The sequence below is a fragment of the Chanos chanos genome, chromosome 3 (assembly GCF_902362185.1).
Source record: "Chanos chanos chromosome 3, fChaCha1.1, whole genome shotgun sequence".
Classification (NCBI taxonomy): Eukaryota; Metazoa; Chordata; class Actinopteri; order Gonorynchiformes; family Chanidae; genus Chanos; species Chanos chanos.
The window spans coordinates 40,806,703-40,822,081 of NC_044497.1; the positions used below are offsets into that span (position 1 = coordinate 40,806,703).

General features: G+C 38.9%; 1 protein-coding gene across 1 annotated transcript; it reads left to right on the forward strand.

Annotated features, from left to right (window-relative positions):
- The first annotated feature begins 3,942 nt into the window (after positions 1-3,942).
- On the forward strand, positions 3,943-14,839 carry ankrd55 (ankyrin repeat domain 55). The gene is made up of 12 exons (XM_030770188.1): positions 3,943-3,982; positions 4,805-4,924; positions 5,457-5,587; positions 5,771-5,880; positions 6,779-6,839; positions 7,477-7,605; positions 9,251-9,435; positions 10,044-10,211; positions 10,499-11,163; positions 11,974-12,066; positions 12,244-12,478; positions 14,818-14,839. The coding sequence occupies exons 1-12, from the start codon at positions 3,943-3,945 to the stop codon at positions 14,837-14,839; spliced, it is 1,959 nt and encodes a 652-aa protein (XP_030626048.1).
- Positions 14,840-15,379: the final 540 nt, after the last annotated feature.

The following is a 15,379-nucleotide window of genomic DNA, read 5'->3' on the forward strand; positions in this document are numbered from 1 at the left end:
CTCACCCCACCTCTTCAACGGAATGTGTTAATAATTTACTTCATGGAGATGAAAAGGCTTTTGATAAGGAATATGCATAAATGCATCTCCTTGTATTGAAGGTCTCTCACACAAAACAACAGCAGCCTCTTTAACTTTTGTGCATACAGCCAGCTAGTACAGTGACTGACACGGATAGTAAAAGAGTATAGATGAGTAACACAGAACTCCTGTTCCTTTGACTGATTTCCTGCACTTTTGAAATGCTGGAAATATACTTATTGTCAACATTATATAGCAGACACTTGTCTCCTGGGAAGAGAGATTGAAAAGATGTGTAAACATGAACAGACATGGTAGGAGGCTCAATATCTGGAATTTGCTTTTAGGCAACTTTTATGTCTTACTTTTTTTTTTACTGGTTTTCATACAGACTTTACCTCTCTGAAATCACAATCAGTTTCAGCTGTGTAGCTATTCTCTCAGTAATCTGTAATTTTTTAATCACTGATATCTGACATCAATTCTATCATCTTTTGACTTAAAGGTATTTGTCAATGTAATGTTTGATCTGAGGTTCCATTAATGTTCAACTCAGGTTTAAATATGGTCAAAGTCTGACTGACTTTGCCGAAGGAGAACCAGCCAGTTCACATCCACTTCATAACCAAAAAATCATTAAAAAAAATTGTGTCAATGTAGAATATGCCAGTATTTCACATATTTGAAGTTACCATTGTGAGAGCCAGATACACCACTGATTAAATGTTGTTATGATTTTTTTTTTTTACTGCAAATTCAACAAGGGTCCCCTTCTTTTTGAAAGAGTCACCGCATTTCTTAGTTCAGGAGATGACAAAGCAGAATTGCATGTAGTCCAGGGATTTCCTTTGTTTATGGAAGCTTATTCCCTAATCGGCTTGCCCAAAACATGCTTATGCCTTATAATTGCATAACAATCCTCAGTCGTCTAGACTGGCTAGACCTTTTCCCTTTCAGAGAGGGACCTTAAGACGTGACTACACTATTCTACTTGTTATCTGTTCTTTAATCACAGCTCTTCCCTGCATCGGTTCTTCTTCTTCTGGATCTCAGAATTCCTACCAGCCAGTCCTCTAGAAGATCTTGAGTAGGATATGTCCACTGCCATGAAGCACGGCTTACATGAGGGCTGCTGCCTTGTGTATCACAGGCAGGCACTGTAGATGTTTGTTCAGGCCCAGAGAATGGCTGCCTAAGGCTCCAGGAACTACTGGATGATGTGAGGCTTCACATTTCAGATCTTGTGCACCTCCATTCCCTGGGCCTGGTGAGTTAGTGGCAGAATTTCTCCTGATCCTCTACTGGGACACTCATGTCATTTTGGATTGTAATGTTGATAATCATTGTGGTTCTGGTTTCCTTGTCAATTACCAGGATGTCTGGTCACCTTATGGGAATCTTCCAGCTGATTCTGATCTCTTTGTCTCACAGGACCATCTCATCCTCTTTCACGGTTTCTTTGTCTGGTCTCTTTTACATCCCTCCTAGGTGAATTGCCTGGACGTTTGCATTCCAGTCTTGCTTGGAGGATCACATGTACTCAGCCAGGCTGAGTTGGCATTTTCAATGTTTCTGAGGCCTCTTCCTCCTTGCTCTTGGGTCACATAGAATCAGTGGACATCTGCCTTGAGACAGAGAACTCCATATATGGCCATCATTTTCTTTGTCATTCAGTCCAGCCTCTGCAGTCCCATTGGATGATTCCTCAAGTGTAGTTTATTACTGGGAGGGTGTAATCGTTAATTGCTCAGATCTTATTCCATCCACTGAGCAGAGATCTCAAGACGTGCTTCCGTTTTGGTTTGTAAGTGCCTGTGACTGTTAACTTGACCTTTTCTGACAGGTTCTCCTGTCTTGTCATATTCCAAGACACTTGTTTTACTTGTTAAGATACTTATTGTTGTTGTTGCTGTTGTTGTTGTTGTTGTATACACGCATGAATACGCTTAACTACATTACCTCATTATGTCTCCAGTGTTGTTACTTAAATGCAAGAAATTATGATTAAATAAACACAGCACTACACCTCTGATTAAATATTTACTCCCTTATCGTAAAATGAATGAAGTACACCAAATGCACTGCCTGACCCTCATCATATATGTTTTGTTAATCCTATACCCACATGTGATTAGATGACAGTGCCATCTGCTGGAGAACGACTGTTGTTTCACACAATTTTTAAGGAGCATGAAAATTACAAAATCATATGTATACAAACAATCTATGCAATATGTATTATTGATGTAACATAATGTTTTGATATCAAACAAGGTAGTTTGCCAATGTTAAGCAGGTAGTGACATGCACAGCTGAGTCATTTTATCACAAAGTTGAAAACTGATTTAGGTCATGTACATTTTTTTTTAAATCAAAAAGAAAAGTTCTTATTAAATTCTAAAAATCTAAAAAATCTAAAATTTGCTTACATCCCATGAAAATAGTGTTGTTCAGCTCCTTATATATGGTATAAAATGCTTTGAATGTTTTTGTGAAATATGGAACCATAAGAAAAGCTGAGAGAGTGGTATGGATGAATTCATTTTATGTTCTGTTTATTCCCACTGATAGCATCTGTTTGAGGGTATTTTGACAAAGGCAACAACATTTGTCCTGAAGTCCGTGTGACACTACGAAATCACTGGCCTTGGGTTTTTTTTTGTTTTTTTTTTTTGTTTTTGTTTTTTTTTTATATCCTTTAATCCCTAATAAAAGATTGGCGGTTTACAAAGGTGAAGTGACATGAAGAATTTTTTACAAATTCCTAATAGTACACTTTTCTAGAGGGTGTTTTTTCATTTTCTGATGTATCAAGTCCTTTTTTTTACACAGTGACTGTTTCTCATAATCAACCACTGTCCTTCACAGTTCCCATGGCGACAGGGCGCACTCAGTAAATATGAATGAAAATATGTTAGCCAAGATGAGCTTGTTATTTCACAGCATATTCGCAAGCTATTTCCTTTTGCACTGGCAACAATATTTAACTTTCAGTGGTTGTCTTTAATTTCAAAACACCATAACACCATTCTTTACATTTTATGGGGCGTTATATCTAAACACAACAGGTAAACTTCATGTAATGGAGCAGTCTGTCTCATATTAACATACTTCATACATGTGCTGTATCTGTCAGAACAACTGACATTGAATAAATATTGAATAAATCTGTATTTTATCATCGAATAGTGGATCTCATTGTCTTACTGCTACATCTGTTGCCTAAGGTATTTCTCCCCAGTTTACAGCAAATGGCCTTTCAACAACACATCTGACAACCCTCTCTGTGAACACCTCCCATTGCTTTTCAAATGCCCAGAAAACAGCAGGGTCTATTGTTAGGTTATTGTCGGTCATGTGGGGAGCTTTCTGATTAACAGCAGCCTTAAAAATAGTACCTGCAGGACCATGTACATAACATGTATATTAATGTGTGTTATTCCTATCTCTTCAACCATCCAGGCACAATGAAAACAAGCCCTGTGCAGTATTGTGCTGCTGTTGCTGCTGCACATGCTCAGTGCGATCTGAGCTTCCATTCACACAATCGCACAGGCTATGCTGCCTTCAGTCCCCTCCCCTCCTCTCTCTGCAGCCTCCCTGCCTGCTTGTCTGCCTGCTCTGTCTCTTGGAAAGGATGCTTGATCTCTCTTCAGTGATGGCTGGAGTCCCTCCGTCTTCTCCAGAGGATTTTGAGCCTCAGGCCTGATCTCTTTTACACTTCTTTTTTCTGTCTCTTCTCTCTCCCATTCCTGTTTTTTTTTACTGTGGCTATACCAGGGCTTTTCTTCTTGGATCTGTACGCCTCGGAAACTAGAAGAGGAGCAAATGTACCATGTCTTAAGCTGTAGTGTGCTTTTTAAGGAGGCATCTGCGCTTTGTCCCCGTGTGTGTCAACAAGAAATGTCGCTGTGATCTGTCATGGAGTTCAGCTCTTCATCTGTATTCGACCAGCACAAAGGTAAGGAGCTGTGCATGTTTGAGATGATAGCAAGAAGGAGACACTATAGAGGCGGAGAGACGGTGTTGCTGCCATTGTTGCCATGGAAATGCTCCAGTCTTAACATTCAGCAACAGAATAGCCCATCTCTTGATGTATGTTTTCTATGAAACAAGACTGATTTGATGAGAATGAGTCTGAATTGAGAAAGACGCTGGTTGTTCATAGTGATCTGTCAGGACTTGTGCGTGGTAACATCTCTGGCCTCAGCAGTAACTCTCAGTTTTGGTGTGGATATTAATTTTCAGTGTCAGGTCTCATTAAATTGTAAAGCTTTGCATGAAGTGGAGGCTACATTTTCCTTATGTTATTCCTCATATACCCCAATGGTCTGGCTGATTCATTACGTTGCTCCTCTACGTTTTATTTGACAGTTAATAGAACTGTTTATTTTTAATGACTTATTGAAAGAGTTTGATCCAGATGGGTAAAATGAAGAAGTAAGTTTGGGGCATCTTCAGATTAAAATACATTAAAGACAAGTAAATATACAGAGGTAAATTCACTGTCCTCACAGTGAACTCACAGATCTAACGACTGACCACCAGACTCAATCTACAGTTTCAGAGATGGCTGTCTTTCGGCAAACCCTCCATAAGATAGGCTCGTTCACAGGAAGTTCCTTCCACAAACCACAAATAACAAACTGTCATATTATGCAATTCTTTTTGCTCTTTAGTGTGAATTTCTCGGTTACGTTCATGACTCAATTGCTGCTGGTTGTGATATGTAATGTATGCCTCTGTTCTGCATAAATAAAATGTCTGTTGATCCCTGTCCCAGACTCTGCTGAGGAAGTCGACCTGAGTGTGGTTTATCAGGCAGCTGCCAATGGGGATGTCAACACGTTAACGGCAACAATCCGTGAGGATCCCTCCATTTTGGAGTGCTGCGATAGTGAAGGTAGCTTACAACAGCTTGAGTTTGAACAGTTACACAATTCTGTCCATATGATTCTTTGTTTAACCTTTCTCACACAGTTAAAGCTGCCCATTAAAAAGTAGTAAAAATGACTTCAAACTTGATATAACAACAGCCATTAGTCATGCAGTTTCCATTGTGACTTACTAACATCATGGTGCAGGAAAGGTCAAAGATATCAACAGTCTTATATTGATGCAAATGGCTAAGTCCTGTGTAGGGGTGTACTATGATGTCATTTTCAGTCGTGAAATGCTAACCCAAACACTGGCATTTCCAAGCTTTTCTAACATTGACAGTTAAGTGCTGTCAAAAATATCAGAACCCACGCTGCTGCTGTTGTTGTTCTCATGCTAATGAGTGCCAACTGATGACTCTAGTGATAATGGTGCGTGCAGGGTGGGGCTTCTGCCACCAATAACTCAACATTGCTGAACAGAAAGAGGTTCCACTCTTAGATGAGAGGACCTCTTGAATGATTGCCCATACAATTCCTTCAGTGCTTGTGTTGCAGGCTCCACTCCACTGATGCATGCAGTTTCTGGGAGGCAGGTGGACACAGTGAAGCTCCTGCTGAAAATGGGGGCTTCCATCAACACACAGGATGCATGTGGCAGAACTTCCCTCTCTTTAGCAACTTACCTGGTACTAATTCAACCTAAGCACACAGAGTTGGAAAGTTTAAAGTATAGGTGAAAATGGATGGTAGTTCAGCATAAATATCCTTTCAGTAACAATGACCATATCCAGTAAGTCAGTCAGGTGCGTTAAACTTCCAGCTCATGAAGATGTGAAGTGACAAACATTTTACAAACTTGCCTTTCAAAGGGATGGCTAGAGGGATGTGTGTGTCTGGTGCGGAATGGAGCGAAACAAAACATCCCTGACAAGAACGGACGATTACCACTTCATGCTGCAACTGCTGAGACAGATTTCAGGTATGGGAAAAATTAATCTCACTAGAAATATGATCACACTGTCGAACTCTTCAACTATCAGTCAAAGCACTTTAATCTGCCATACAGTTTGAAGAGGAAATGATCATTTCTGAGTGCGACATTAGCCCAAACAAGACAGAATCAGGGAATACTCATTTAAAAGATTTAAAGGGTTTTTTAAAGTTTTTCTTTTTTCTTAAAAAAGTTAACAGGAATAATTTGGAGCACCTGGACATCAAAGTGAATTTCAGACTGACAATGCACATATGACTGTGGCTACCTGCTTGTTCAGCATGTTATCACTGCTAGGCAGGACTGCTGTGTGCACTACTGATTGCTGACTTGGCACACGTTGCATGTCTGTTGATTTATCTACCCTGATGGGAAGATTTTCATCACCAGGGTGCACGAGCTGTCCCTATAGTGATGGTAGACCTTTGCTCGGTGGTTTGGAGCAGCAGCTGCTCCGATGTGTTTGCTTCGCGCTCACGGAGGTCTCTCCAGCAGGTTTAGATCCAGATCAGTGCTTTTGTTCATTAGCTTGAACAACAATTACTTCCTGCTGCTCCCAGCCTACCTGGCAGGATGATTACATTTGGCTGCCAGAGTCAGTCAGGAAGGCTCAGGGTTTGCAGATGTAGCTTCCAGTAACATATACCCGGACCCTTACGTTTACCATTTACAACAGTTCTAGTGCCCTTGTATTGGTTTTGTTGGACTCGACTGTCATTATGATAAATGAAATAAACAGATGCTCCAATAAAACAAATGGCAGATGCATCACACTAAAATAGCATCTGTGTCTGTGTTCCAACACAATAAACTGAACCTGGAGACGACTGAGCTCAGTCTTGTATGGATAATACCTAACTATAAGTATTTGTTTTATTTGTTACAGACTGATGGCTGTCCTTTTGCAGCAGTCTTCTTTATGTGAAATTAATCATCAAGACAATGAGGTAGGATAATAAATGGAGACAAAATCCTCTACCATTTTACCGAGGGGTGTTTTGTTTGTTTACAATACAAGAAGGAGCGAGCTGAAGATAATATGAACGAGTGTTTTTATACTAATATGAAACAGACACTTGAGTGGGAAGAGAAAAACATTTTTCTTTGTTTTGAAGTACATCTTATGAACGCCCAGATGGGTAGAAAAAAGGGTAAGAAAATGGCCTGAGCTCATTCTCTGATTCATGCTAATGATTTCATTGTGTTCCCTCATTAAGGCAGAAGCTATTGCTAGTTCTTTGCACTATTTTTACATTTAGATCCCACAGATACTGCGCTTTACACATATTGTGTTTAAATATCTCTGGGACGCCAAATTGCTGCATAATTTGATCCTTCCAGCAGAATAAATGAGCTCTTAAGCATTTATAATTACATTGTTCATTGTTCAGTGTCTGCTGCTGTTATTTCAAGAACATACCAATATTCACCAACATCCATGTGCAAGCTTTGGAAAACTTAAATTACCAAGATGTGTCTCATCTATTTCATCAGCTGTTTCTTATGAACAGATGAAAAACAGATTTTCTCCATTAAACATCATTAATTTGCTGTTAAAATACTTTGCAAATTATTTAATGCTAGGGAATGACAGCTCTTCATTGGGCATCCTTCCATAACCGCCCAGAACATGTGAGAGCCTTGCTGGAGAAGGGGGCAGACCCCACCCTGGTGGACAAAGACTTCAAGACAGCACTCCATTGGGCTGTTCAGGTAGAGGGCAACACACATGCAAACACACACGCAAACACACACACACAGACACACACACACACACAAATTCAGGTCTAGCTTCCTTTAAAATTTTACATTAGATACGTTCTAATCACTTCTGTTTGCCCACTGCGCCACCGTGCGCCCAACCTGACCTGTCAGAAGTGGTTGCATGTAAACAAATCAGCCCACTGACATGTATAAATTAACTTTTATCTTCAGCCTCCTTCACTAGCATCAGTTTGGGGTCTGATTTATTCAGGTGTATAATTTGTTGTGACTCACTGTTGCAGCAAAAGCACTTTTATATAACTGTTGAATTTATATTTGATTTTGATAGTGGAGTACAAGTGCTCTGCTAATTTGATGATCCTAAATGAACCTCCTGAGAAAAGCTTGCATTGTGTTCCACTGAGACCTGAGTCATAGCCAAACGCATCTTAATGAGTCATACTTGAAGGGGCTTAGGATCACTCCCCTGGTACAGCTTTAATTGAACACACTATACTCCTGCTCCAACAATTAATTTGCTGAAATTTATGCATGAACAAGTATATGTTTTGTAACTTGCAGAATCACCATCCATACAAACTCTCTTGAAGAGAAACCTGAACAGAATGATTTCATAGTCTATTCCGCATCAATTCAGTGGAAGTAGATGACATATCATTTTTGCAAACACAAATACAGTCTGTGTTTACTATGTGGCTTACAAACTCATGCTATCAAAAACCATGATGTGACAGATGATTATGGAAAGGGTCTGTGCAGTCACAATGTTTGTGTAACCTGAGTTTGCACTAAAGCACTTTGTTTGCATAACCCAATGTGCCTGAGTGATCAGTAAAGCCATTAAAATGGCCAGTGTTAGACAGAATAGATGAAAGCAAAATGTCTTCCTTAATCTTATACATCCAGTCTTTTTGAAGATTATGAAATGTTGGACCAGAGTCAAGGACAAGAAACATTCTTAGTGTTTTATTAATACTGCTGACCCAATAGTACAGTGTAAACTGGTTTGCATTGTCATTCACTAGATGTTTCTTGGTACCATAAACGTGTATGTTATTCTGTAACACTCTACTGGAACTAAAAACTGTAAGTGATGATGATTTACAGCTAAGCACACTATCTAATTTGCTGTGGTTATTCACTAAGGACAGTGTATACTTCTTAGACACAACTTGCAGCTGTATATTTCCTGTACAATTAATGGTACTGCCACAGGCTAAGGGAGATTCTGGATGCATGTGCAGGTTTTCATAGTTTTAGAATGAAACTAGTTTTAAAAAAAGACTTCTTGGAACTTCTTGGAACAGGTCCAAGGTTTCTTGGCACAGGCTTCACATCACATTTACAAGAAAGTATTGACAATTCTAAGCAACAAGACCAAGGAAAACTAGGGGTATTTATACAAAACAGAACAGGACTAGCTTAAGCAAAAACTCATGATTTAATTGCCCAAGGTTAACTAAGGGATCAGAAAGTGCATATGCAAGTCTAACAAAGTGACCAGCAGAGGGGGAAAGAGAGCGCCAAGGTGTGACAAGCACCAAATTAGATTATGTGCTTATGTGTTTGTACTAGATTAACAAAATAAATTCGTAAAGAATCAGACCTTTGGTCTTTGCCTGTGTTTCCACAGAGTGGTAGCAGATTTATGTGTTCACTCATACTCGACCATCATCTTGGTTCCTCTGTTATTAACTACGATGATGAGAATGGAAAGACTTGTGTTCATATTGCTGCTGCAGCTGGTTACAGTGACATCATTTATGAACTTGCCCGTGTCCCTGAGACCAACCTGCAAGCCCTTGACGTGGATGAGCGGTAAGCAGGCACTCTTCAATGTGGATTGTCAGGCTTATCTCATCAGCACATCACACTGTAGTAATACTTTAGATATTCAGGATGTTCGGACTCCCATATCTCATTTTTTAAAAAATCATATTCATCTCTCATCACAGAGACATTCTCACAGTACCATTCAACAGCAGCTTTATGATAATATAGCACAAACTTTACCGTGTAGTTTTACGTGAGTCTATTCCCATGAGTTTGTATTTGAGTATTCAGTGGTATATACTATGAGGTTTTAATAAAAGTTGTGCACTGCATGTGGAAAATGAAAAATTGGGCAAAGGAGAGACTTTTTAAAAAAATTGTAGTCTCATTTTACTGTTGTTGAGAGTAATTCTTCATCAGAACAGGCTTTCATAACTCCATTTCCTTTGAAATACAGCTGATTACAAGCATACACCTCATGTTTCGACATTTCTTGTTTGTCCTGCCTACAATTATTTTTGACCTCACATTTCCAGCTACCAGGTCTTCTAAAGAACAAAGACTCTCTCTCTCTCTCCCTCTCTCCCTCTCTCTCTCTCTCTCTCTCTCTCTCTCTCTCTCCCTCTCTCTCTCTCTCTCTCTCTCTCTCATAGGACACCTCTTCACTGGGCAGCAGCAGCAGGAAAGGAAGAGTGTGTACAGGCCCTGTTACAGCTTGGTGTGGATCCTGACCCCAGAGACATCAATGAAAACACACCACTTACATATGCAATGTACTGCGGGCACACGGCCTGCATCAAACTCCTCTCCACTGAGAACAGGTCAGCTTTACTTATCAGTGGTGCATTACTGAGGATCATCATTTATGATCCAAAAAATAAATAGTCACAAAACATTCAATTGTTTATAATGCTTGCAGATTAAAAATCTATATTTCAGTGATCTACTGATGTCTGTGTTTCTTTCTTTGAAAACAAAAAGCAGAGCAAAATGAACGCATTGACTCATTGTGAAAGTGTTGTGTGGTAGTAAAAGGAATTCCTTTTTTGTGTCCCAGTGTGTGTCACAAAGATTCAAATGAAACATCTCAGTATATCACTCCCCACAGACCAGAGTCCAGCAGACAGATGAACTCTCAGAACAGTGATGCCTCAATCAAAAAGGAAGGAAAATTTCGAATGCTCAACCATATCTTCTCTTGTAAGAAGAAGAGGGAGCTACAGGTGGCAAGGCAAAGGGAGCAAAGCTGTGACAGTCAACTACAGGAGGAGACCTCAGAGGTGGATGATATCATCACCATGTTTGACTGCACAATTGAGCCCTCAGCCAAAGAACCAAGAGAGGACAGTTCTGCTGGGAGAAAAAGATCTAGCGAACCTGACAAAGCCCACCTGCTGGAGGACTGCACTGTCAAAGACTTCAAGGGGTTGCCGCCCATACGAGCACAGAGTCTTCCACCTATCACTCTGGGAAACTCTCTGTTTTCCAGCTCACAGAACATAGTGCAGAGAAGTGTCTCTGGGCAGATGGCCAGTCATTTAGCCCACAGGTCACAGAAGAGCAAGAGTGAACACGATCTGTTTGATAGCAGAACCAAAGGTCAGAAAGTGCTCAGCCACACCTGGAAGACAGAGTCCAGTCAGTTAGTAGGCCACAAGGCATGGATATCACCCCCATCTGAAAGGCTACTAGACAAACTACTGCATGAAACAACAAGCCCCTTGGATGTTCTTTGTTCCAACCATACCCCGTATATACAAAGGAATGATCAAGGTAGGATGGCCTTCCAGATAAACACGACAACAGCTGAGCATTGTCTTGTACATCTCTTTTCAGCTTGTAAATAATAATCATACATTTAGACCTGCTGTTGAGACATCAAATTATTTTGACAGCCAATCTTTGTATAGCCCAATGAAATGAGACCTTAAGGAATGAGGTGACATAAGAGAGATAAAAGTGGCCTACACTAAAATAAGTCATGTATCTAACACTGGATGACAGAGAGGCACTGTGTGTGGTTTTGTATGAGAGAAAAGCATCAAGACCCATGTGCAAAACAACTGGCATGCTGACTTAAAAATATCCATCAGGAAATAGGATGCCATCCCGTTTTTATACTTGTATTTACATCCTCACAACATATATGTTCATTCTTTAGTCAGGCTCCATTGCATGGGAATAGAACAGGTTTACTTGGAGGTAGAGGGGGCATTGTACTTGCAAAAGTATTCAATCATGAAGCCTCATGGATACACAAAATCAATACTCTTAATGCATTTATGGTTGTTTACAAACAAGACTGTAATAAATTACTAGTTAATGCGCTGATTATATCCATCTGGATATTGGTTGACATGTTTATATCAATTATATAAACTGTGTGGGGTTGCATTCATCAATGAATGTAGAGAATTACAAGCTGAATGACTTTACACATGGCACACTGATGAATTGTGAGCCCAAAATGTCCGCTATGAAAGCATAAAAATGGAGTGATACCATTCATAAAGCAATGTGTGTCAAATGTTTATTTGACATGCTCTGTTTAATTCATATATTTAAACTCTCTCTCCAAAATAGCACCACACACTCACCTTCTACCTCTAAGAATGCGAGAAAATGCCCTTACTCGCAACAGTTTGGCTCCCATTCGCGACCACTGTACTCACAGATGTAAGTTTTATTCTTTCTCTCTTTGCATATGAACATCATTTTTATGCCCTGATCACAAAAGCCTCTTAAAAGTTTTTAATTTAATTTTCAGAGGTGTTCATAATTAACAAACATATAGTAACATAATTACATAATCTTAGAAAGTACTAAAATTGTATTACAATGTTCCTCCCTCAGTCTCTTTGCCACCTGACCAAGTCTCCCAGGGAGTAAAGAAGTCAAAGTCTCTGCCACTCAATTCCCATGGGCGGAGCCTACCAGGGCTCCCACCTCCTCTCTCCTCTAAAATCTACAGGCCTGGGATCCCCCAAAGCCAGTCTCTCTCCTCTTTCCTCACCCCAGGAGCAGGGGAACCTCTAAGGAACATACAAGTTCTTCCTGCAATTCCAGCCCAGAGAAAACGCAGCCCTTCGCCTCCCAAACCTCAGTGAAAACTCACTGTAATTTCAACCATAAACCCTGATCAATCATTGGCTCTCTTGGGAACAGGCAGACAATGACATTGTGGGCGACTCCTATATAAACTGCATAAACATTTTTTCAGGTTTGAAATGGAAACACTAAGATTCTGTATATTTAAATGTCAAAGCCTTAGTATGGCCCTCTTCTTGAAATTTGAATTAACTGTTGAAATGTTTCTTAAGTTTATTAAATGTATCCACAGCATATTTTTACATATTTTTACAAGATTGTGGTCTAGCAGCATGCACTCTGCTTCATCAAATTTTCAGTGATCTCTGAAAAAATATGTTTTAGACTGCCATGTAAATGTTTTACAGAATTACTAATAAAATTATGTGGCATTTTTGACCCATGATTTTGCAAAAATGCACATATTTGTTGCTCATATGAAATTGTACAATAGAAGGTATTATGGTTCAGTACCATACTAAATATACACCAGATGCACATATGTGCATTTGATGTGCCATATTCAAAGAGCAAAGAATCAAACATTACATTTTGTACACTTATAGCAAGCATATCAGGAATTTCAAATATTATCATTACGTCCGAAACTTGAAGGGGCCAGACAAAATTGTGCTTTTCAGGTGACATTAATGAGTATTTATGAAAACCTTTGAAGTGTTTGTAAAATTTTGAATGCTTCATTACTCATGAAACATGATACACTAAACATGTTGCCATAGGGAGTAAATGATTTACTTACATGATAATACATAAATTATGGTTAGCTAAGACAGTGGTCCAACTGATCTTGCCTGTGACACCCACTTCCTCTTTGAGACCCATCTCACCCCTGAGTCCAGGAAATGCTGTTTAATTATAACCCAGGAAGGTGGGGTCTGAAGCTAGATACTGTTGAGGATAATCCCTAATCCTACATTAGCAAAGACCGCTTAAAAAGATTATGAATTCATTTTCAGTGGTGCCATGAAGTGCAGTAACACAACTTTTAGTCATACTGTAAGAATCAATTAAGTTGGTATTCTAGCAGCCAAGCAGCTGGTTACTTGTAAAATTTTGACACCCTGGAGCAGTGTCAGCAACCAGGTGATTTCAGGCTAAGAAGTGATGCATAAGGCTCAATTGTGACATTATTAGCAGCCAAGGCTACATGTAAAGACATAGGATTTACCTTATAGGACAAATTAATTATCTATGAAATAAATCACCAAAAAAGTATCACCTTGAGAACATATTGTCATACACTCCAGATAGTCTACTTCTTTTACTATTTAAATTGATTTTGTGTGGTTTGCCTAAACAGTCTGACCGAGTCTCCCTCTGAGTTCCGTTCTTCTAGTTGACTTACACATCAAAAGCCTCCAAAAGTAAACCTGTCAGCTCTGGAATGTTTAATAATGGAATGGTACCTTGATGAAATGTAATACTGAGGCCTGTCCCGGAATCATCTTTTTTTTTGCCAACAACAATGTAAGGGAATTGACAAAATGAGGAAAAGTCTCAGAATCATGTGGTCAAGGAAAGGATCACCAAGTCGGCTGATAGACGCATGACAATGTTTCTAGGAACGTACCTAAAACGAATCCAATACAATTTCCAGTGTACAATTTTTTTTCAGTTGTCGAATCTGCAAGTAAAATGACCAACATTTTACTTCTTTTTTTTTAAAATGTATTAAAAGCTAAATGAAAGAAGTAGCTGAGAAAATTGACAATATATCCTCTAAACATCCATTAACCATTACTACACCCTTTAAATGAAACTATCAGACAGATCTGGGCCCATATTAAACTATTTTTTTTTAAAATTATCATGAAATGCTCATTACTTTCAACATTAAGCTTTATTATCATTAATGATTGGTATTCTCTGATTTAGCCTGCTGTTTAGCCTACTGTTTGGAGTTTTTAAACATTTCATCTGATTTTTTTTTTTTTTTTCATTTTTTTAAAATTCAATTTTCGTTATTGTAAAATGTTCTGAGTATCAATGACCTTTCAGAATAGAAACTGGCCATATGATGATGATTGTATCCAATTTGTTCTTGTTATCATTCTTATAATTATTTTACATTTTGTTCATTTACTTCAGTACATTGATCAAGAAGCATCACACAGACCAGACTAGTGAGGGATAATATGAAAGCTCTCAGAGTTTATTTGACACTGATACAACTCCACTGCGTAGCACAAGTACATTTTGTCCACCCTGCAGTGTATTTAAGTAGAGGACCTTGATTTATTCAGAGGGAGGTAAATGTGAGAAAAATGTGAGAGCATCTCAACCTATACCTTTACCTGTGATTTTGTCTAAACATGTAAGTAAAAGTAACACTGACAGTTGACATGTATTTTGTAAACTGGCAGATGTAGACATATTTTTTCCCCAAATTTGTCTTTAATGTTTGATACAGATTTGATTTTACATAGATTTTGCAGATATAGCACTGCTGAAGCCCAGCGAACAGCTTTATTTTAAATCATTCACCAAGCACCGCTGTTATCAGTTTCCTTTGCTTTTACCTATAGATTTAGACAGTATTTCAATCAGCATGTAGGTTTATGGTTATGTTGTATGCTAATAGGTATCCATATATTTATTCACCTGACTTTTAAGGTGTAACTAATGCCTAACAGGTACAATGCTATGACCTAATTCAATGCAAATACAGTGTAAAATGTTGGGATATTTTAGACAGGATTACTACTTTATAATAACACATCGCCCCAATTTTCCGATGAATCCTGCTTTTTAAAACTTAATCTGGCTGTGTACCCTGCTTGTTCTAATCGAAGTCAAATCACAAACTTAAGTGAGACAGAGATTTTGCAAAATTTTTCATGGTGGGAAAAATATAATACTTAAAAAAAAGCTACCTGAGCTA

Excerpts from the sequence above, each read along its gene's own strand:
- ankrd55 (XM_030770188.1), top strand. The coding sequence starts at position 3,943 with ATGGAGTTCAGCTCTTCATCTGTATTCGACCAGCACAAAG. Across the intron at positions 5,588-5,770 it reads TCTCTTTAGCAACTTACCTG|GGATGGCTAGAGGGATGTGT; the intron begins GTACTAATTCAA and ends TGCCTTTCAAAG. Across the intron at positions 12,067-12,243 it reads CGACCACTGTACTCACAGAT|TCTCTTTGCCACCTGACCAA; the intron begins GTAAGTTTTATT and ends TTCCTCCCTCAG.